A 23,409-nucleotide genomic window follows, 5' to 3' on the forward strand; every position below is an offset into this window, starting at 1 on the left:
CTGACACTATATCTAGGTGGTAACTTGAGAAAAGCCAGAATATCATGTTTCTGAGGTCTCTCTAAATTCATTTCCTGGCCCTGAATTTTTCCCAGTCTTCCTGGACAACTACCATCAAATAAATCAGCTTTTGAACCTGTGAAGGAAGGGACTTGACCTGGGGGCTTGCTTCCTTCATCTTCAAGGTGGGGCTGGGCCAGACGTTGGACAGCCTCCTCCAGTTTTTGTCCTTCGGCTAGGGACTTTCTTAGATCTTCTCTGAGGAAGGTTTAGTGAGCGCCCTTAGTGGGAGTAGCCAGAGTCCATCATGATATGGAGATCCCTCCAAAGCTTGCTGGGACTCAAGCTATGAGAGAGGAAGGACACGGCTTCACTCACTACCAGACTTTGAAAACTCCTTATGTCACAAATGTTTAGGTTGAAGACTACCCTTTGGTCACCTGTGCAGCAGTGCTCTGCCTTTCTGCTAGGCCTGCCAGATCTGTGGTGGATTATGCCCTTGTCTGGCCCCAAGTGGAGGTAGTGCTGTGACAGTATTGCTGGTTAGCTGCATCTTGAGCTGGTTAGCTGTGTCTTGAGCAGCAAGTTCTGGGCCTGCACTGGCTGGATGTCTGTGAGGAAGGATAAGGTGTGGCAGAGAAGCAGGACACTTTGTCCTCCGTGCTGGGAGGCGGTCACCACAGCTGGTGACTCCCCATCCCTTGAAACTAATTCTGGAGAGCGCCAACCAAACCCAGCCTGGCCGAGGGCACAGATGCCTTCGGCAGTAGCGTAGTTGCTTCTGGCTGCAACCCTGGCGTGTGTGCTGCCAGATAAGCCCTATAAACCAATTCATGCACGCTAACCAGCTCTTCTCCAGGGTGGGTGCCTCTCTAGGTGTTTAAAGTAGTGCTGTCCCTGCACATGCTCTGCATCCTGCACTCTGTTGCCTGATAAACCCCATCTTGTGTTCCAAGTGGAGGGATCAATAGTTATCATGCCTGCAGGGAATTATTCCTCTGTTTTGCAGCTGTCACACCCCTTCCCTTGGTGGGTGTTTCAGTTGAGACTGATTTCTGTGATGTACTAAGGGGGAGAAATTGAGTCAATTGCAGACTCCTTTGGCCTCTCTTTCAGAAACACTTGCATTGCTGGCAAGTGACTTTTCCTTGAAAAAGCTCCTGGCTTTCCCAAGCTATTTATAGTCAGGTGGGCTTTAAACTGAACTTGTGGCTACACCATGATTGTGTCCTCATCCAGCTTCTATCACTCAGGAGATCAAAGACTGCTCCTAGGCTGACACTTGCAACACAGAGGAGTTTGACTCCCTTCTTTTGTCATTTGGTGTTAGGAGTGGTACTGTTGTTGTGTCAAAAACCTGGATGGTGCTGTGCTTGCCATTTGCAGATGCTGAGCAGAGAGATTTAAAGGAGGTTGCTATATTTGCTCTGTGGAGACTGATAAGAAGGCTTCTCTAATGTGTGAGGGCCTACCTAGGAGGACATACAAAGGTAGTTGTTTGAGAAAAATAAAAATCGAGCAGTGGAGGCTGAGAACCCAAGCAGGAACCAGTGGAGGTAGGGAGCTAGCCATGAAGGATTCCTGAAATGAAGACAAATAGTCCACAGTTGTTGTGATAGTCAAATACTCCCTGTTTACTCTGTTTCCTGTCAAGCAGGTAGTGGAACTACTTCTCTCCCTTGCAAAGAGATCAGAAAAGAGAAAGAAAGAGAAAGGAAAAGATGTTAAAGGTGGTAGAAACCGCATGTGCTCAAGTCAGGTTGTATGCAGTTCATCTACTTTAATGCTATCCATGACTATGGAACAAGGTTTTTCCCTAGGCTGATGTCGTGGTTTAACCCCAGCCAGCAACTAAGCAGCACACAGCCGCTCGCTTACTTCCTCCCCAACCCCAGTGGGATAGGGGAAAAAATCGGGAAGCGTAGTAAAACTTGTGGGTTGAGATAAGAATGGTTTAATAGAACAGAAAAGAAGAAACAAATAGTGATAATGATAACACTAATAAAATGACAACAGCAATAATAAAAGGATTGGAATGTACAAATGATGCGCAGTGCAATTGCTCACTACCCACTGATTGACACCCAGCTAGTCCCTGAGTGGTGATTCCCCGCCCCACTCCCCCCAGTTCCTATACTAGATGTGACATCACATGATATGGAATACACCGTTGGCCAGTTTCGGTCAGCTGCCCTGGCTGTGTCCTGTGCCAACTTCTTGTGCCCCTCCAGCTTTCTTGCTGGCTGGGCTTGAGAAGCTGAAAAACCCTTGACTATAGTCTAAACACTACTGAGCAACAACTGAAAACATCAGTGTGTTATCAACATTCTTCACATACTGAACTCAAAACATAGCACTGTACCAGCTACTGGGAAGACAGTTAACTCTATCCCAGCTGAAACCAGGACAGTTGAGGAAGAAGGAGTAGCACATGGAGAAATTGGATGCCGTTTTTCTTGTTAACTCCTGCAGGATGAATACAAGCCAGAAAAGGCTTTGTCGGAGGAAGATCTGAAGAATGCCGTTAGTGTGCATCATGCGCTGGCATCCAAGGCAACAGACTATGAGAAGAAACCCAATGTCCTCAAGCTTAAAACAGCAGATTGGAGGGTCCTGCTTTTCCAAGCCCAGTAAGTGCTCTCTTCTGATTTGTGCCAGTTGTGGAAAAAAAAGTAGTGCTGAAGGAGGGGTAAATTCATGCCCGCACAGGTTGAAGCAGAGGCTTAAGAGTTTCAATCTGTTTATTTGATCAAAAATAAGATTAAGTAGTGATTTGATTAGAGTGCACAAAGTAGTTCATGAGAAATAAACATCAGGTTTTAAGAGGCTTTTTAATCTAGCTGAGAAACGCATAACAAGATGCAGCAGCTGGAAGCTGAAGATGCAAGAAATTCAATTTGGAAACAAGGCACAAACTTTTAACAGTCAGGGTGATTAATCATTGAAACAAATGACCAAAGGCAGTCTTGGATTGTCTGTCTCCTGATGTCATCAGGTCCCAGGCGGATGTCTTTCTAGAACATATGCTTTGGTCAGAAACAAAGTTACTACTTAATACAAGAATAATTTGATTAAGTTCTTCAGGTTGTGATATCCAGACAGAACAGATGACCTGCCTTTTGCTTCTGACATTAAAAACCTGTGCATCAGTCTTGTGCGTGAGCCTTTTTCTACTGAGATCCATGTAGAAACCTCCTAGAGATCTGTGGTGTCCAGCACAGCTGAGACCTTAGGACATATGTCTGAATCAGGGCATTGGTTGGCTCTGTTGCCTGTGTCATTTGAATTGGATTAGGAAAAGATGCATGCTAGGGTGAGTTACAGACCTAATCATGAGCCAGCCTGTGACTGAGACACCTGACACTAATCACTTGCAAAGGTAGACCAGAAGACTGAGCAGACTCTTAAGACTTGTCCAGTTCTGGTTATTCTTGCTTTTAAAGTGCCATTGAAGGGGTGGAAAAGAGGTAGAGGAGGCTGAGTCAGCAGGTGCTTAATAAGTGTTTCTTCCCCAGGAGCCAAGAAGAAATGCAGACTTGGATCAATAAGATTAACTGTGTGGCTGCTGTCTTCTCTGCACCGCCATTTCCAGCGGCAATTGGCTCTCAGAAGAAGTTCAGTCGCCCGCTCCTGCCAGCCACCACAACGAAGCTATCTCAGGTGAGCTGTTTTTATATAGAGGATAAATGATGGCGATTTCTCTGGCTGGCTGGAAAGTGGACAGTGGTCCTTGGCATTGTTTTGTGGCTGTCGCCACTAGCATTCCTAGGAGAAGGAGGCTTGCACAGTAAATCTCTGTTCATTTCCTGATGCAAGATTTGAAGTGGGGGGAGAGAAGGAGCGGACTTGAATATAATTGGTTTGTATTTTTGAAGAAAAGAAGTAATCACCAGTGTTCCTAGTACCAATTACAGAATTTTCATCCCATAGTTATGTCTCTGCAGAGGACACTTCAAATACTGATTGGTGGTTTTTTGAATTTGAGTGTTTATTGCCACTCATTTAAGACGAAAGCTGATACATCAATGATATTTCTCCCACAAGACTTTTCCAGACTCCAACCCTTATGAGCTCAGGGATTTCCTGTTTAATGTATATTTATAAACTATCTCTTAACATGAATGTCTTTGGTCTCCCCTTGTGATCACATAAGCTTTTATATTCCACAACATCCTGTGGCAGGGAGTTTCACAGCTCTATTACTTCTTGCACGAAAAACCACATACTTCTGCTTGTTTCAGACTGGCTGTGTCTGATGCTTGTGCCCATAGCTCTGTTTACTCTGGGAGCTGTGATGCATGCCTGCAATTCCTCCTGCACTGGCAGGAACACAACATTGATTGCATTGATCAGGTTGACAGAGTGGCAGAGGTGATAGATCCCAATGCTGGGTGTGTACTTTTAGTAACCTCCTGTAGATTTTGAAGTCATCTGCCCATGCTGGATGGCTTCTTAAATATATTTTTTGGCCATCTTCATAGCTTAGCAACACTCCTTAGAAACCAGTATCTCATAATCTGTATTTCTCTAAGGGGGTGGTGTTTTTATGTCACCCCTGTTACTTCGCTCTCCATGGCAGTAGCCTTTCTTCTTACAGTGTGGTGACTGACTTCCCATCTTCTATTCTAGGTTAAAGTTTAAAACATGTCTCATACAGAATAATATTAACTTGTCTCATCCTTGTGGTTTTACCTTTTACTCGTGCATACGTTTTTTAAAGTACTGTATGGGGCTTCAATAATTTACCCCCAGTCAACAAAAGAAGCTTTTTTACTCATTGTTGTTCTGTGTGATTGTTCCATTTAGCACGTTGTTTCCTGGCCTCACTGTTTCCTTTTAATCTGGAAAGGAAAAAAATAGAACACAGCCCTGTGGTTTGTGTCTGAAAGAAGGGGAGACACGAAAAGAGGAATAAGATAAGCTGTTTTAGCTAAAGGCAGAAGAATGTTAAGTGTTCAAAGCAGATAAATTCAAAGGCAAGCAGAAACATGTCTGCTTTTATCTGTCAGTGTGGAAAAGCTGCCAGCAGGCTGCTTCTCATTTGGCAGACAAAAAAATATGAATTGTCAAATCCCTGTGGTTGCTGTTTAGGATTCTGTGGGCTGAATCATGATGGACAGTACTTCTTCAAAGGGCCTGTTCCTGGTCAGGCAGAAGTCAGGATGCAGTGAGAACCTAACATGGGTGAGGGAAAGAGGTTGGACATGACAGGTTGTGCAAGATCATTGCACCAAGTTTGCTTTCAAAAGCAGATCAGTGTCTGATCTTGGTTAGTCCAACCAAAGAGGGATGTGACAAAGCTATATATAAGGGAACAACCAGTCTAGAAAAGATCTGCTAGGGTTTTTTTTTCTTTTTTTTCTGAGAATGTGCATGCACACACAAAAGCTCCAAAGGGCTGCTGCCCTGGAAATTACAAGTGCCAAATTAATAGCTGCTCAAACACCTGCTGTCATCAGGCTGTAGAACTCACTGCAACAGGATGTCACTGGGACCAGAGATTCAGCACTATGTAAAGAGTGACTGGGCAGTAATAGAGAGATCAGGCAGATCCAGGGTAGTTACTAACAGCAACAAGAATTTTTGGCAGCCAATAGCGAGTGGTTCAAGCCCTACCATGTATAGGCGGAGGCAAATTATCCCACATGTTTCTTTCTTCGGTTCTCTTGCAAAAAAGTTGAAACGCAATATGAGCTGGAGCTCAACTATGATCCTCTGTACAAGTTTCTGCTCTCTTCTGCAGCTCCCTTTCTGCTCTCTTCTGCAGCTCCAGCTCAGTGAGCTGGGAGGCTCCATCCCTGGTGTGAGTCACAGTGCTGTGCAGGCAAGTCCAAGCTAGGCTTGAAGCTGCAAGCTGCGCAGCCACACCACTGGGGGACGACTACTGGCAGCTATCCCCTCCTCTGAGGCTAGGTACATACACGGGAGCTGAGCTGGGTACTACCTGCTGTTACGACTCTGGCTAAGTCACTGAGATCTGCATGTTCATGTCTATATTTTGGACTTACCTAGTTCAAACATAATTTCAGATCCAAGCCTAGAAATGGCCAGAAGGCCATGCTGCAGGAGCTGGAAACCTTCTGAGCTGAGGGAAGGGTAGCTGACAGATGGACTGGAGGAAGTGAGTGGGCCTGGGATTATGATAAAGGAAATTGCCTAGAAAGGGGAAGTAGCAGCTCCTCACTTTATCCAACTGCACAGTGGGATAAAAGCTGGTAGCAGCTTAGCAAAACGAGATACCTTTGGGGGATTGGACAGCCCTTCCTCTTCTGGATGCGTTGTATTGTTCTGAACAAATGGAAACCGCAGACCAGAGAGCGTTTGGTAGTGCAGAAATGGAAGGAAAAGCCCTGACTCTGTGTCCTTTCTGTCCTAGAAGGAACTACTTTTACATTGCGAAGACCTGAGGCAGGGTCTTCGCCTGTCTCATTCTGCCCTTGGTCTGACTACATACACAACAGCCTTAATTTATTTGCTAAAAAAAGTATTAAAGCAGAAGTGTCATGTTGTCAGTAAAGCTCTGCAGCAAGCTGGTTCTGTTGCTCTCAGCAGGGCGAGGGATGACAGGTTTGCTATCCTTCCCGGTGGCATCTGCAAGCTGCTGAGTTTTTCTGCAAACTTAGCCACTTTTCTTTGGTGCCTTTGAGAGCGCTGTTGGGGACAGAGCTCTGGGATAACAGACCTTATCAATCTAATTAAAATTAGAAAAGGAAAGAAGGAGAGAAAGAAAAAGAAACTACTTGGTGCTATTGTACAGACATCTCTCTATTTTCCTTTGCTTATCGAATATTTTAGATAAATAATTTAGTCACTTAAGTGCCTAATGTATTTCTGAAGGATGAACAGCTGAAGTCCCATGAAGCTAAGTTGAAGCAGATCTCCACTGAGCTTGCTGAGCATCGTTCCTATCCTCCTGACAAGAAGCTCAAAGGCAAGGAAGTAGATGATTACAAACTGAAGGACCACTATCTGGAGTTTGAGGTATGTATGGGAAACTTTATTACTTTTACTTTACTGCAAATGGAGCAGCTGGTCTTATACTTGGGGTACAGTCCTAAAGTTCTGCATTTTTCACCTTACTTAACCAAGGAGTATGTTCTTGTTAGACAGGTCTGTCACAGCAATCCCAGAAGCTGGGATGTGGCTCCTCTTTTTGATGAGGATTTCCTCTAACCTTAGCCATGAATTTAGCTCCTCATCTGTAAAATGGAGGGTAAAAATGTGACCCTCCGTCCTTGCCTAATATATCTATTTGAAGAGATGGTAAGGTCTTCAAAGCAGGAGCTGTCTCGTATTGTAATACTATGTGTTGCCTAGTGTGTTGGCACTTCAATCTTTACGGAATGACTGCATTCTGCAGTAATGCAGATCATGATAATTGTCTTCCATTGTATGTTCTGAAGGAACTGCTCTTCTAAAATTGTTGTCATAGGCATGCCTCATCAGAGCCATCTGTGTTGTGTACCAGTGAGCTGGATGTCAGTACAAGCAGGAAAAGGGTAGAATTAAAGATCACAGGATTGAGTGATGCAACTTAGGCAGCTGTGTTAGGAGATTGTTCTGAGTATCTGACAGCATGTTTTATCCATCATGGTGTCTGCCACATTTGTAGGGCTATGTGGGAGGGGATTGGCAACGCGGCAGGTGCCCGGTGTTTTTCATGGCTGCACCTTTGAGCTTTTTCCCCCAGAACTGTGAGTCAATGTTGCCTTGGCTCTGAAAGGATCCTACTCTAGATAGCCACTGCCTGGCAAGGAAGATCCATAGTCTGTAGAAGAGAAAGAGCAGATAAGACAAAAGTCGGAGAGACCACAAGAGGCAATGCAAGCCTCCACAACTGTAAGCCCCCCGTCATGTGTTATATGAGTTTCTTCTGGAGGAGCTCTTTTTACTCCTGGGCTTGACTGGTTGTGTACTTTTGCTTCTGCAGAAGGTTGTAACTGCTGTGTTGGCTTTAGCTTTGCTGTAGCTCTGGGCTGCATTGCATACGGTGAGCTTGAGATGCCTTGCATAGATGTTTTGATACTGTTTTGTACAGGCAACACAGTTGGCCAGTTTGTTCTTCCATATCCCTCATACCTGAAATGATCTGACCAACAATCAAACAAGGAAGTGGTGGACAGGGCTGGCAAGCAAAGGGTACACAATAACGTGGACAGGAGAGACTACATTATCAATAAAACAGGGCTAAAGTGAGGTAACGGGATAGCTTACATGACTGGAGTGCTGTCATGAGTGGATACAGGCTTTTTAGAAAGGACAGACAGGGATGGCAAGGAGGGGGATTCACCCTTTATGTGAGTGAGTAGCAGGCACATGTGAAACTTTGTCTAAGGAAGGGTGATGAGTCAGCGAGGGCTTGTGGGTCAGGATTAGCGGGCACACCAAGATGGGTATTGTTGTGGTGGCTGTCTGCTAGGCCTTTTTCAAAAAACTGGAAGAAACTTTGTGTTTGCAGGCCTGGTCCTCATGGGGGAACTTCAGCCACCCCTATATCTGCTGGAGGGACAACGCAGCAGGGCACAAGCAATCCAGCACATTCTGGAGTGCATTGACAACAACTTCCTAACACAGGTGACCGAGGAGCAGACAAGGAGAGGCACTTTTCCTGGACCTCTCACTTAGAAACTAGGAAGAACTGGTTGGGAATATGAAGGTCAGGGTCAACCATGACAACAGTGATGATAAGACGTTGGACTTCGTAATCCTGAAAGGCAGGGTCAAAGTAAAAAGTAGGATCACAACCCTAGACTTCAGGAGAGCTGACTTTTGCCTGTTCAGGGAACTGCTTGGAAGAATCCCATTAGATATGGCCTTGGGGGGAAGAGGGCTTTGGGAGAGCTGGTCACTTTTCAAGGATCACCTCTAAGCTCAGAAATGGTTCACCCTGACAAGCAAGAAACCAAGCAAAGATGTCTGAAGGCCTTCATGGATGAACAAGTTGCTCCTGGCAAAACTCCACCATAAAAAGGAAGTGTGCAGGAGGTAGAAGCAGTGGCAGGTGACACAGGAGGAATAGAGATACTGTCCAAGCATGTAGGATTGCATTTAAGAAAGCCAAAGCCCATGTGGAGTTGAATCAGGCAAAAGGTGTGAAGGGCAAGAAGAAAGGTTGCTACAGGTATGTTAAGAGCAGGACAGCTAGGGAGAATATGGGCCCTAGGTGGGGCCCATAATGGGGCAGGGGACCTGGTTACAAAGAACAGGGAAAGGCCAGGGTACTCAATGTCTTCTTTGTCTGGGTCTCTGCTGGTAAGACAAGCCTTCAGCAGTCACAAATACATAAGCCCAGTGGGAAAATCTGGAGCAAGGAAGACTTACCCTTGGTGAAGGATGATAAAGTTAGGGAATACCTAAAGTGGTCATACACAAGTCTGCAAGATCTGATGGGATGCACCCATGAGTGCTGAGGGAGCTGGATGATGTCAATGCTAGGCCACTCTCAATTACCTTTGAAAGGTCATGGTGGTCAGGGGAGGTCCCTGAGGACTGGTGGAAAGCAAACATCATTCCTATCTTCAAGAAAGGCAAGGAGGAAGGTCCAGAGAACTACAGGATGGTCAGTTGCTTCTCTGTCCATGGGAAGGTGATGGACCAAATTCTTCTGGAAATCACTTCCAAACACTTGAAGACAAGGTGATTGTGAGTACTCAACATGGCTTTATGATGAGGAAATCATGCTTGACCAACATGAGCCTTTTACAATGAGACGTCTGGTGTGATGGATGAGGGGAGAGCAGTGGATGTTGTTTGTTCTTGACTTTAACAAGAATTTTGACATTGTCTCCTCTAACATCCTTGTAGACAAGCTGATAAAGTGTGGTGGACTAGGAAATGGACAGTAAGGTGGTTTGGAAACTGGCTAAACAGTCAAGATCAGAGAGTTGTGATCGATGGCACACTGTCAGTTTTGAACACAGCACTCGCATGTACAGAGCAAGCCACACGCTTTCATGCTGTAAGGGGGGTGTTGTGCAACTTGGGAGAGCAAAGAGTTTCTTGGCTTTGGGTCCTTGACACAAAGTTAATTTTCTATCACTTCTAGAAGCGTGGTGAGTTAGGATGAAATGTAGGCTGGAGTGTTAGATGATTTTAGAAAGATTGACGGAGAAGGAGATCATTGTGGTTTTTTTCTGTTTTCTGTCAATTTTATCACGGTGAGAAATATTCCTTAGCTACCTCAGTACAAAGCAGAACCAGTACAGCCCAGGAAACAAAAGATGCCTTCTTCCCTAGTGAGAGCCTTGAACAGCAATCAAACCGTACAATTCAGGTATGTGATCAGCACTGCAGGAATGCCTGTCTAGGCAGAAAAGCAGTGGCACCAACTTCAGTTGCGTGTGAAAGCTGGTGATTCAAGGTGCTGCTGTGCAATGCTGTGTTACCTTCACACTTATTTTGCAGGCCATGTTGAACTATCAATAGGCAGTAAAAAAAAAAAAAAAAAAAAAAAAAAAAAGGTGAGCTATATGAAAATCCTGAATGGAAACTTTCCTCTGGTTTTGGAGTTTCCTCACCTTCCCTTCAGAACAAAGTCCGGTCAGGGTCAGGCAGGAGCTGGTGACAGACTTTGCTGCATGGGGTCAAAGCAAAAGGGCAAGAGGCAGGCAGGGCAGTCTTTTGTACTTGGCTCTTTCAGGCTGAGACTGCAGACCAGACCTTGCATCTGTGTACAAAGGGCCATACTGATACATCTCCAGAAGCACACCAAAAGGGCCTGTAAGTCCCAGTGGAAGCAACATAGTCCCATTAGGAGCAAAGAAGCCAGATTCCTTTTCTGTAGGCCCTTGCAATTCCTTTTTGTTCTCCCACCAGCATTCCTTTCATTCTCGTTCCTGATGAAAGACAAGTGAGATGGTGTTTCCTGCTGAGGGGAGGTGAACCAGGAGATGCCTGGTCCTTGTTCAAGGATGCAGCTAGGAGTGTTTCTTCTTGCTGGTATCTTTGCTTGTAGACACTAAGGAAGGAACATTTCTCTTTGCTTGCTGTCTGAGGAAGTACAGCTCCAGATGATGGTTGCTCATTGCAGCAAATTTATGGTTTGAGAGAGATCTTTTGAGTGCTGTCAGGTGAGAAGTGAAGCCAGAAATTTGATGGGTGGCTACCTCATCTCCTCCTTATTATGTGCATTCAGTCTTCAGAGATAATGTTGCAGAAGCTTTTGAATGGTTTTAACTTCAGTGGTTTTACTTTCTTGACAGAATTTTCCAGATTAATTTCTTTTAAGGAAAAATTACCACCAGCTTTAATACCTACCTTTAAATGTCAGATCACTGAAGGAGCAAGTTTGTTGCAACTGAAATCAAAATAGAAACTTCCAACAGCATTGCTTAATTGCAATAGGAGTCATGGGCCCACAAATCCAGGGCAAAATGGCCATTGGCAGACATGCAGCGCAGAAGCTGGTCGTGGATATCCATTCTGATTGCTGGGTCTTGTGACCCTGGTGGGGTTTACTGGACCAACAAAACACCAAAGTCTGTATGGCAATGAAGGCCCTCTCTCCCATCATGAATATTATGCTGATCCCAGGCTTAGAGCACTGGCTTGCCTCCTTTTTTGCAGAGGTGTCCCGTTCATTGTGTGATGAATCATTCATCAGTCTGGTGCATCATCAGGGTTTTGCTTGCTCTTTCTCCATTTCCTTTTTTTATGGAACGACACCTCTTACCTGCTTGATGTGTTTGTCTCTCACATTGTGGAGCTGGAGCTCCAGATATGGAATTGATAAGAATGCTTTTTTGTTTAATTTTTAGGTGGGTTCTTTTATGATCCTCCTCTATGAGGTTTTGTTTATTCAAAGGACTCTTTGGAAACCCAGTCACGTTCCCTCCTTTTTTTTTCCTTTATATTCCACACTTCAAAACAGTTACCCAACTTTTTGACTTCCTGGCCTTGAATTAAGTGTTGTTACCAGAACTTTATTATTTTATTATAAATTAGAAGAACTTTTCTTAAACACCTTTTCCTCTGTCAGGAACATAATAGTTTGGCAGCTGTTTTGCCACTTGGAAGTATAAATTAACGATCAGTGCAGATGTTTAAGTCCTCCTTCCCTGGCTCCCAGCTGACTGAGATCACTTTAATTACAAAGCCTGCACCATGTCTTTAGTGGATATGTCAGGGGCAGGTTATTAAACAAATCCCAGGAGGTGGGTTGCTCTGTTCTCAGGTTCTCCTGCCCCAGCTTCTGGTTTTGAGGGCCTGCAGGGATCTTCTGTTACCTGTACCCTCATTTTGCTGGTTGCTGAGATGTTCTGTGCAGAAAGACATACTTGTGGCACACAGAGTGAAATCTTCCTGTTGGACAGGGAAAGCTCTGCTCCAGACAAGTAACAGAAAAAGTGGGCATGGGGCATAGTAAAGTGAACTTTTTCCAGTTGGAAAATACAAGTGTCTGGACAGAGAGCAACCTTCTTCATTCACCATGAGTGGCCCTGCCAGGGGAACATGCTGTGCTGCTGTCATAGCCTTCTCATCTGTTCCTTTTTGTTAAGGTCTGGCCTTGCAGAGCATCCTCTCATGGGCTCAGTGGTGGCCAAGCTGGTACAGTCTGAGCTTAGCAGGACCCTGCTTTGGTTTCTCCCTTGTGGGCTGAAGCAATGAAAGCAGTACCTGCTGGCGGGAGTACAGGGTCACAGGGGAGAGTTGTAGCCAACCAGAGCAGGATTTTTGTTGTCCCTTAGTTTGCTGCACTTTATTTCCCTGCCTGTGTGGGGCACATAATATCTCAATATGTGTGAGCACAGAGTATGACCCAGCGTGACAAAGGTCAGCAAGCTTTCACTTGGTGGTGTTACCTGGAAATCACCATGCACTCCAACTAGCTGGGAGCCACTGTTCAGCAGAGCACCAGGATTTGTGTGTTGCAAACTGAGTGCCTCTAATTGCACAGCACCCCTGGGCTCAGCCTGCCTGAAATCCTTTTTGTACAGTGTAATTTATGTTAGCCACCATTGTTCATGTCCACATCAGGCACCATTGTTCGCATCCATATGAGGTTCCTGGCTTTCAAGGCCAGCAGAAACGATTAAGTTACCCAGACTCAAGTGATTCTGCAGAATTTCTTCCAGACTGATTTGGGCCTTTCTTTTCATTTCTCAGAAAAATCGCTATGAGATTTACGTTGGCCTCCTGAAAGAAGGGGTGAAGGAGCTGCTGAGTGGAGGAGAGAATGATGCGCCAGGACTGAAGAAATCCCACTCGAGTCCCTCATTGAATCAGGAGTCTCCAGTTAGTGCCAAGGTGAAACGCAATGTCTCAGAGAGGAAGGACTACAGGCCAGAAACACCCAGCATTAAGCAGAAGGTCACTTAGGGTGGAAATGACAGCTGGGGGAACAGCCATGCAGCAAAGTACCGGTGGTCAAAATTTTTTCATTTAATAACCTGTCATTCACAAAAAATAAGTGCATCTGCCTGAATGGGGTGTTAGTGACATTTTCTATTGTATATTTTGCTGTTTCTGTGCAGATTGTGGGAGATGTCTTTGCTCCTGCTTTGCTTTGCTTTGTTAATTTATCATTTAGCAATTGAAGCATCGGGACTTTTTTGTGTTGTTCTGTTTCTAAAGGAGCTGGGGGAGGGGTAGAGCGCTGTGACATATTTACTGTCTCTTCCCCATTTATCTCCTCCCATCGGCACGTGGCTTTCATCTCTCAAGTCACTTGTCACTTTATTTATGTGGTGGGTGGGAAAAGTAACTGGACAAATGCTGCAGTGCTGAGAATGCAAGCTGTAGCTGTGAGAAAAGCTGTGCAAACAGGCAGCTGCAGAAGGCTGGTTAGAGCCTAGGGTGCTGGGAACACTGGTTTCCTGACAATCCAGAGCATGTTGGTACTGGTACTTAGCAGCAGGTGCTACAGTAAATAGTCACTGTTGCTTATTGTTATTGCATTGACTCTGGACCCATGAGTGCAAAGGAATGAAACCTGGAAACCGCTGGCAATGCTGGGGTGACAGCATTGGAATAATTTGTTTGCTTCCTTCCAAGCAAAGAGTATTCTCCTGAGTTAGCAGGCTGGGGAGTATCCAAACCCGTGCTGTCTCTGCAGTCAGGGAGATTAGGCATTACCCAGTTGGAATGACTACCTGGGCTTTAAATTTATTTGCGGAGGAGGCTGCTGTAGATGTCAGCCATTAGTATTGTAATTTAAAGACAAAGGGCCTCTGTGTAGTTTTTAACTATACGCTCTCACTTAGCTGCTATGTAGAGCCTTATGATGTATCGTGCCCTGATACTCCCCCTTCCAGGAGTTTCCTTGTTGGTGTGCACGGATAGGTGTTTGCAATTTCTCTGCTAGTGACAAAGCACTTTGTCTTTTCTCTTCAGGAAGAGATTCTTCTCAGCTCTCCATTTTCCTGCTTTAGCTCACATATAGGTGGAAGAGGCTGCTGCAGACTGGAGAAGGGGACAGACGTGTCCTCACTGTGGGCCAGGGTTTGGTGCTGTCCTGGCTACTCCGTGCCTGGAGGCCAGCACAGGGCAGCCTCAGCTGTGGCCGATCTTACCCTCCACCCACAGGGAGTCAGCCTGCCTTGCAGCTCCTGTGTACCCTGTGCCAGGCTTTCAGAGTGGAGCGCAGGACAGGGACAGACCACCATGAGTAGAGCTTTCCGTACCTGAAAGCCTCCTGTTTGTGCCACAGACCCTCAGGGTGGCCAGCAGTCTTCAGGCACAGGGAGTAGAAAGATGATGTAGAAATCATTTTCTTGCTTCCTAGCCCCTCTTGCCGGGCAGCATCATGGCTCTGCAGAGAGTGCTGGCTCACCTGTTACTTAACTCCCTGGGTTTTATCTCAGGTTTGATTCTGGCCTGCTGGGTGAGCTCCGACTGGTCTCTCCCATTTTGCCTCACCCTTCCTTTATGTGGAGGACAACCAAACTAGCCTTTCCTGCAGAGCACCTTGGGAGAGAATGTTGAAGGCCAGTTGAAAATTAATTGTTGCTGTTATTTTTGTTGTGCCTGGCACAGGGCAGCCTTCCTGGTGGATGTGATTCTTAATGCATAAAGAAACATCAAGATCAATACAAGGGCTGTTTAGAAATGCGCTGGTGTTTCTAGCCCAAGTAGTCGAAGGGCCACACATCAAAAAAATTACGACCTGAGTGGATTTGTGCTCTGCCAGACTTCCCAAAGGGTCCAAGTCAATTAATCTAACTTATTGAACTGCCAGTTTAGTGGGCAGGTCAGGGAGTGATCGAAGAGAGAAGGACGTTAACAGGCGCTGCATGACTTGCCTCCCCCACTGAGGACCACAATGCAACAGCTTTCCTGGTGTTGTGCTCACCATTGGCTGTAACAAAGATGTTGCACTCTCAGATGCCAGGAGGTGTTGGAGCAAATTGATCCTTGCAGCTGCAGCCCAGCAGCAAAACCAGATGGGACTGTTTCCGTGTGTGATATTGGGACATGCACACATCTGGCATGTGTGACCACTCCGTGCTAGAAGCCAGGAGGTTGGCCCCCACCCCTGGCAATGTCAGCAAAAACTGCAGAGTCCTGAATAGAAACTGTCAGTGCTTCCCCAAGTGCTGGGGCTTTAGAAGTTGTGCATGCTTACTACAATGGAGCAAACGTTCAGTCCTCTTCCTGAAGAAGCACGATGCCTTCTTCTGCTGGAGCCAAAGTGATGTGGTGCAGCATAGTGGGTTAGGAGATTCAGTGTAGACAGGTGCACGATAGTGCTCATTGGGAGAGATTGTTTGAATTAATCAAGTGTGGTACATCAACAGCTTATGGAGGGGAAACAAAGCCAGGAGATACCTGCAGCTGTTCATCGTGCTCTGGTGGTTTGAAACAAACAAGCAGAAGAGAAAGTAGAAGAAATTCATTTGGGGAATGCTGAATGCACATCTGAGAAGAAAACTTGCCCTGTTTTAGATAATGGTGTTAGGAAGCATGCAGCAGAAACAAAAAAAATGTGCAGATTTGTAAGTGGGCCCTGCTTGACCGTCAAGGCAGGGTTGTCTAAGTGAGCTTTTTGAAGGCAGGCTGGAACATGCCCAGCAAACCTCTTGTGATTATGGAGTGCAGTGCTTTAAAAGGCAAAGAGGTGGCATTTAACTTTTTTTCCCTGGCTTTTAAAATATTCTGGTTGCTGTAGACTGCAGTTAAATTCCTGAGCTCAGAATGAAATTATTCCTGTAAAATGCATTTCCCAGCTTGGACACAGAAATTGGATAATTCCTCTTCAAAGTCATTGCAGAGGAGATGATTTGAAGCAATATGAAAAGTCAAAAAGTGAACTGCAAAAATGATAATTTTTTTTTCATTATTTATTCTCTATTTCCATGTATACTTTTAAACAGTTTAGGGTATATTTTTTTAAGTCTCATCTGGGCTTAGCAAACGCAGTTTTTCACTGCATTTTTTAGTCATTAAACATTTGTTGAGCTTGGAGCACTCTTGGTCAGAGTCAGATTGCTGAGGTGTGCAGATTAGTTTACTGAGAATTTGTCAGGTTCTGCTCAAGTTTTAATTAACACCGTTTTGCTCCATTGCTTTATAAATTCTAGGCATCCCAGGCACCCATGTGAAAATGCACATTTTGGAGGCCAAGAGAGAAAGGTGATCCTGTTGTGAATGACTAAGGCTCTTGAACTCTCTTGGGAATAGGATCATCTGCTGAGCAGTACTGTAATTTGCTTTTTTCTCCCCCCTGATGCTATTGTAAAGGATGGGTGCAGATTCTCAGGAGGTCTCAGCGTGCATATTCTTGGGTGGCACCACTGAGAGTCTGGCCAGATAGCTTTGCATGGTACCCGGTACCGTGCCTTTCTTTGCTGAAATACTTGCCTTTCGCAGAGATCAGTGCTTGACCTCTGTGACTCAGGAGCTCTTGTTGCAGTATGTAGAGATACCCTGCTGGTTTCCAGCTCTCCTCTGGGATCCACCATGCACCTGAACTCTGTATCAGTGGAGGAGCCTGCAGCTTTCTGGGGGTGCTCAGTGTGAGCAGGAGTTACTGGCAAACCACTGTGAGCGTGTGTGCGTGCAAGCCAGCCTTTGCGTTGGCGATGCAGGGAGGTGTCATTCTTCCCTGCCATCCTCCCTGCTGCAGGCATGCAGCCGTTGTTCAGGCAAAGCCTCTGCCTGCGTGTTGAGAGGGGGGGGATGCAGGGAAGGGAGCAGGATGGGGACAAAAGGCTCCTTGCATCCCCCCCTCTCCAGATGCATAGAGAGGTCCTGGAGGGACCCATCCTGCTCTGAAGCATTGCTGGGTGCTAACCCTCCAGGGGCTGGACCATCTCTTCTCTCTGGCTGAGGGAGGAGAGGCAGGAGAGGACCTTGCTGGGTCTGCACCTGGCAGCAGAGAGGCGAGGGAGAAGGACAAAATTGCCTTCCCCTCTTCCCACTCAGCAACCAAAGCAGGTGAGATACTCTCCCAAAGCCAAAACTGCACTGTCCTCTGTGAGTCAGCAGGATGCAGGGGTCTGGTTGAGATGCTTGTCATGCAGCAGTGGCTGTGAAAGAGAATCTCTGGGCTGGCTGTGTGTTTGTGTGCGTCTTGCAGATAAGTCACGCATGGACCAGTGAACATGACTACAGCTTTTAAATCCAGTATTTATGTTGTGTCTTTAATTGATGTAGAGAGATAAGTCAGCCAGCTGAGTGATTAATGCAGCGGAGCTGTGGGGGAATGCCATTCAGCTGTGACGCCAACTCAGACAGTTTTTCATCTGTAGCCAGCCACTTGTAAATGGTTACCAGAAGCTTTCTAAGGGCTTGTAAGAGCTCATCCCTTAAGCACTTTCCCTCTGATCCCACCTGCTCCCAGGGTGCGGTTTGTCCGTGTTTGGGGGCTCGTGTGGAGAGCGATGCTCAGCACAGCCCTGCTTTGAGCAGGAGTTTGGACTAGCAGACCTCCAGAGACTGGAATTGTTCAGTGACTTTTCACAGCTCCAGTGCCTTCTGGTAACAAGGCTGTCTGTTCTGACTTGAAACAGGCAATATTTTTGCCTTTCCCCGGTGGGGGAGTGAGGTTCTTGCTTGATTAGAGCAGCCCCTTCAGTGAAGAGGTGGTTGTGGCAGTGGAGAAAATCCAAGGTGGCAGGGTTATCACTGGGCATCTGGAGGCATTACATGGCAATGTTCTCCTTGAAAGCAGGGGAGGCTTTTCTCTGCAGACGGTGTACCACTTACCGTGTCTGCATTCTCCATCCCTAAATCAATTTTGGCCTTCTTGCAGTTAGTCTGACAGCTCCTCCTCCTTTTCTGTCAAGCTGCTCCTGTCTGTCATCTTAGCACCTCAGCTGCTTCTGTATAACAGGTCTCTTTTCTTCCATGCTTGCAGAAATCCAGAAAATTTGACTGTCCCGTCTTGCCTTGAGAAAACCTGCTCTGAAGCAGTGCTGTGTTGAATGGATAACCCTGTGAACAGCTTTTTCATTCTGCTCATTGGTAGCCTGTGTTTCCAGCCACAGTTACAGCTGGGAAGTGTGAAATGGAGTTTCAGACTGATGTATCCCCTGGTGTTATGCTGCAGGGACGCAAGGACCCCCTAGCCTCCTTTCTGAAAGTCGCAGAGGTAGAGGCAAGCCATGCTGTGTGGAAACTGAAAGACTGTTTTGCAAGGAGTTGTGTACTTTCCAAATCAGGCCATAAATTTTCCAACCTTTTGGGGAGCTGTGAAAAAAAAAAAAAAAAAAAAAAAAAAAAGGAAAAAAAAAAAGAGCCTTTTTTCAATCAGTGTCCCCCAAGCACGGAGAGGTGGTATCCAGGTTCTTGGAAACACCGGCTGCTTTTGTAGAGGCAAAGGCAGTATACACACCTTATCTAAAGCAATATTCCAGCTTGCTGCTTGTTTAAACTTTCCCCAGTGTTGCTCTCCCCAGGCTCTGGGACATCACATCAGCTCTGAGGGCAGTTACGAAGTACACATTTTCCCCAGAGTGTGACCAGAGCTCCCCAGTGTGTGTTCCCAGCATCTGATATCTAGGCTGCCTAGAGGGGTGAGCCAAATAAGCTGTCTCAGAAATTTCTTTGAAAGAGCTGGTCTCCAGCTTGTGCTTTTTAGAGGATATTTTTAGTGCATATAGAAGCAGTATGCCTCCTCTCCTCTCCTCTCTCCCAGAGCTGTCCCAGCAGCATGGGTGTAGTATAGTGAGCTGCTTCACCGTATGAGACCTGAACATTTGCTCCAGCAAGAAGAGGCTTTGTCAGCATCCAGAGAAATGGTACCACCTAAGCTGAGCACCAGTGCACAGGCAACAATACTGTAGGAGGATAAGCAGAAAGCCAGTGCCACCTTCCCTGGCTGGTCACCTGCTGGGGACTGTGTGCTCGAGCATTGCCCTCAGTCAGTGTTGAGGGTAATTAGAAATGCTGGCTTCCTTTTCCATCTACACTGTGCTTCTTGAGGAATTGTCCATACCACCTGCTGCTTTTCTCCCTTGTGATAGCAGCACCCTCATGCAGGGGTGCCACAGTCCTGTTGTTAGGAGGCTGGTTTAAATAAGAGTAAGGAGGATGGGTCCTGGGAAATGTGTCCAGATCCTAACTGGGACTATCTGCTCTCCTGTTGGCACCATCCAGTTGAACAGTGAAAGGAGGCAGGCTCAGCCCTGCCTAAGAGAAGGTACCTTACTTGTTCATTTTGTTAGCTGCATTGAAGCTGTATTTTAATTATTTATTAGAGCACTTCCCTTAGCAAATGCAAGCAACGGCTTTCCCCAAGGCCGCACCAATGACCTGACTTTGCTCCTGTGGTCAGGAGGAGCAAATTTAGCCCAGCCCAAAGCATTGTCTGTCCTCCCTTTGAACAATGAAATACTCTGTAAAAATTATAAATGTTTAAACAATGAGGGAGCTCCCATGGCATCTGCTGTTAAATGTGTGCCAGGAATGAGTTGGGGTACAGACCAGAGGTTTATCTGGACCGAGAAAAAGTACATCACTTAGAATGCAAGGATTGAAAGTGCTACAGACTAGGAGGGCAGGATTTTTCTCTGACATAAACCATTGTAATTAGTAGCCACTCTACAGCAGTGGTCTTGTATGTAACTCACCTGAATGAGACCAGCACAAGAAGATACTTTTTATCTAAGCAGGCAAGGTTTCAGCTTTACCTTGGGCCAAGTGAATATCCTGGTGTAACCACAGAGCAGCTAGCCAAGCTGTTGTGGAGGCTTGTTTGACACAAAATTCTCTGACTCCCCTGAGCCTCTTGCTGGGTGAAGGAAGATTGATGATATCCAGTCTGTGTCACTGCACAGGGCAAACTCTGTTGGTGATATAAGTCTTAAATCACTTACACGCTTATGAAAACCTCATGCTCAGTGCTGTCAAATTCTGAAAGACTGTAGGATGGGAACTGGGGTGGATTGTGTGGGGTTTTTTTAATTTGTACACATTCATGACAACTATGTCCTCTTACTTGAGGCTGAGATTATAACTTGGCTAAAAGAACAGTTTTTTGGCAGTTTGAAAACTTTAAAATCACTACTCTTTGCGTGAGGTACAATCTGAGGCTTACATTACTTGGTGAACGTGTTTAAGTGATGCCTATAGATGTGTGTATGTATTTCATAGGTATAGTATGGCTTCTGTGGCTCAGCACTCCAAAGCCTGCTGTTCTTTTCTGAGGCTTATTTTGGTCAAAGCACTTCAGCAGCTGCAAACTTTGTTAGGATGCTTGTTGTTCTAGTTGTTCTCAAATTAGGTTAAACAGTCATCAGAGCTTTCGCAGATTTAGGGTATCCCTTGAGCTGCCTTGATCTCCATGTATTGTCCACCAGGGGCTGCCTGTTGCTCTGCATGTTGAAAGCAAAGGCGTATATTTGAGAGTCCAAGCAAGGATTACTGGGTGGCATTTTCTGCTAGCTTAACACTGGGCTAACTCTGTCCCTGTTGATGTCAGCCGATGCCTGCACCAGGAGCATCTGTGCTGACTTCTTCTGAAAATCACACTCTGGGGATCTAATACACAGCTTTACTTCTGAAAATGTTGACCTCACTCTGTGAAAATTCAGCAAGGGGACATCATGTCCAAAAGTGTCCAAGCAGGACAGGTGCCTGTGATGTCTCCTGCAGATACAGCTGTACAGCAGTAGTGAGGGTTTCTTTCTGCAACTGTACAGATTTCCAGAAGAATGTCTGGCTCATCAGCAGGGAAAAGAGCAGCAGGGCTGAAATATCTCTCTCGGGCATCTCGTAGACCTCCCATAGGTTTCCCTTGTGAGGTTTAAACAACCTTTAAAAAAGTTGCTGGTTGAAGTAAAAATACATAAGGAAACCCAGTGGGTTTTCCTATTGTGCTCTAGTCAGGGCAACACTAGCATTATCTGCATTTTCCTTGGAAAGGGAGAACAAAGCCTAAGGGTGGGATTCTTACCTGGAGTCATAAAACTCTTATGCAGTTACCTTGAAGCACTTGAGCAACCTCAGTGAAGCCATGCTTTTGTACTTCACTGGACCATGGCCAGAATGATTGTGTCTTGCAGGACTAAGACGCGAGTGGACTGCAGCTCAGGATGGAATGAAGAGAGACATCCCCATCACCTTGCTTTGGGCGAGCTGTAATCCTTTTTCAGGCACTGAGCTTCTCTCTTGGGTTACCTGCCTCCCATAGTGATGTAGTGGGAAGATGAGGGTGAGCACTGTCATGCTCAGAGTCGCAGTTAGGAGTGTCATTTGCCTTCCACCTGAGCTGTTGCAGTGTTGTTTTCCTTTAAGCTGAGAAAGGGGACTGAATTTTCAGTTATCGTTGTGTGGTACCCAAATGGGAAGAGTAACTCGTGGTAGTGCAGGAAAACATTTTGCACATGTGTGTACACACACACCCTGTGCATCTCCTGTGTGCAGACCTAACCTTACAGGGCCTGACAGCAGTCCTTGCAAAACCTTTCCTCTGGGTGGCCTCCTATCCCTTTTGCCAAGTGTAGGAACCTTGCTTCTGATAACCTTGAGCTCAGTTTACCCTCATAACTGAATCGCTGGAGTGTTTTTCATGCAACACACTAGAGACGCAGTCCCGGTCTCACTGCTTTGTGGTAACTTCTTGGTCTGCTGTGAAGCAGCATTGAGGTAATCACTAAATCTTTTCCAGCAGTGTGAAACTTGCTGCTCTGACTCTTGGGATGGTCGTCGTCTCAGGTTTGAGGCTGTCCTACCAACGGGGCACCTCATTTTGTCCCTGGGAATGTGCATGGCCAGGAAAGCATACTCCTCAGTGGTCAGAGTCAGAGCTGTGCAGACTTAAGTCAAGCCCTGGTTCATGGAAGATGTTTCCACGTGCTGCTGATGTCCATAAGGACTCAAACATATACTTGCTTACACAGAGATGCTCTCCTGAAGCAGAGTTGTCACTCTTTTCTACAGGTACCACAGGATGCCCTCCCTATTCTGCTTCATGTAACTGGTACTAGAATGATCATTTCCTGATAAATGAAGGCACTTAATCAGTCCTCTTCCTCTTGGAAGAAGGACTTTTGGGGATATTGTTATATCATTTAAAATAATATTTTGGAATTTAAGTTTACATTGCTTTATTTTTCACTTGAGGTGACTGTATATAAATATTTTCCTCTATTTTATCATTGCTGATAAAGTAAGCCTATGGTATACAGACAAATAATTTGCCTTTGATGTATTGAAACTGTGAGATATAAAGTAGACTTCTCTCTTGTGTCCATGTTCCTGACTATAACTCTGTTCCTCTGTGTTTTTATAAGTTGGAATAAACGTTGCTTACGGGCAACAGAGAGCCTGCAAGCTTCCCAATAATTTTTATGTAATTGAAATCAAGCAACCCTAGTGAAGGATCTCACATATGTATAATGATATATGTATATGTACAAACTTTAGAAAGAAATAAACCAAATGTATTTCATCTTCTGCAGTTGAATGTTTTTTTTATTGGAGTCCTTACTGTTGCTTCCTATGAGTAAGAACATGAAGGTGGCTTTACCAGCTCATACAGCAGCCTCTGGCTGTCTTGCTCAGGAAGATACAGACCAATTAGCTGGTGCAGCCTTTTCTCAGGTGCACCCTTCTGAATTCTGGCAGTCAGCAGTTTCAAGGTTTCCTAAGCTGGAGACTGCATGTACTGCCTGCCTTAGAGAAACACAGTCTGGACCTGAATATCTCTGCCACTGCAGCCACACACAAATATATAGCAAACGCTCCTTACCGAAGGAAGCGTGAGGAGGCATGTTGTTGGGGTAACCAGTGGAGCTGGTGCTGCATGCACACTAGCCCTGTGTGAGGGCAGCTGGAGCATGTCTCTCTTCCCTTTGCACCTCTGCAAGAGGTGGCTTCCCCTCTGGGCTGTTGCAAGGTGTGTGGCCTGCAGAGTTACCACTGCTTAGCTGTGAAGAGACACCAGGAAGAGAGTTAGCTGATTAAAAATGGGTTTACTGCACATGGGTTGGAAGAGGGAAGCTGCAGCAAACAGCTCTTCAGAAATGG

At 45.7% G+C, this 23,409-nt stretch overlaps 2 protein-coding genes across 5 annotated transcripts in view; both read left to right on the top strand.

Annotated features, from left to right (window-relative positions):
* Positions 1-22,831, top strand: part of PSD3 (pleckstrin and Sec7 domain containing 3) — a 113,881-nt gene extending 91,050 nt beyond the window's left edge. For all 4 annotated transcript variants that reach the window (XM_069776310.1, XM_069776312.1, XM_069776311.1 and 1 more), the window contains 4 exons: positions 2,473-2,630; positions 3,516-3,660; positions 6,838-6,981; positions 13,105-22,831. In XM_069776310.1, coding sequence (XP_069632411.1) covers positions 2,473-2,630; positions 3,516-3,660; positions 6,838-6,981; positions 13,105-13,317 — 660 coding nt within the window. In that variant the 3' untranslated portion in view covers positions 13,318-22,831. The remainder of the gene's footprint in view (positions 1-2,472; positions 2,631-3,515; positions 3,661-6,837; positions 6,982-13,104) is intronic.
* ABCA1 (ATP binding cassette subfamily A member 1) overlaps positions 1-23,409 on the top strand; it is a 384,145-nt gene that overhangs the window by 218,074 nt on the left and 142,662 nt on the right. The window lies entirely within an intron of this gene.

This window comes from Haliaeetus albicilla, chromosome Z (assembly GCF_947461875.1).
Source record: "Haliaeetus albicilla chromosome Z, bHalAlb1.1, whole genome shotgun sequence".
In the NCBI taxonomy this organism is placed as follows: Eukaryota; Metazoa; Chordata; class Aves; order Accipitriformes; family Accipitridae; genus Haliaeetus; species Haliaeetus albicilla.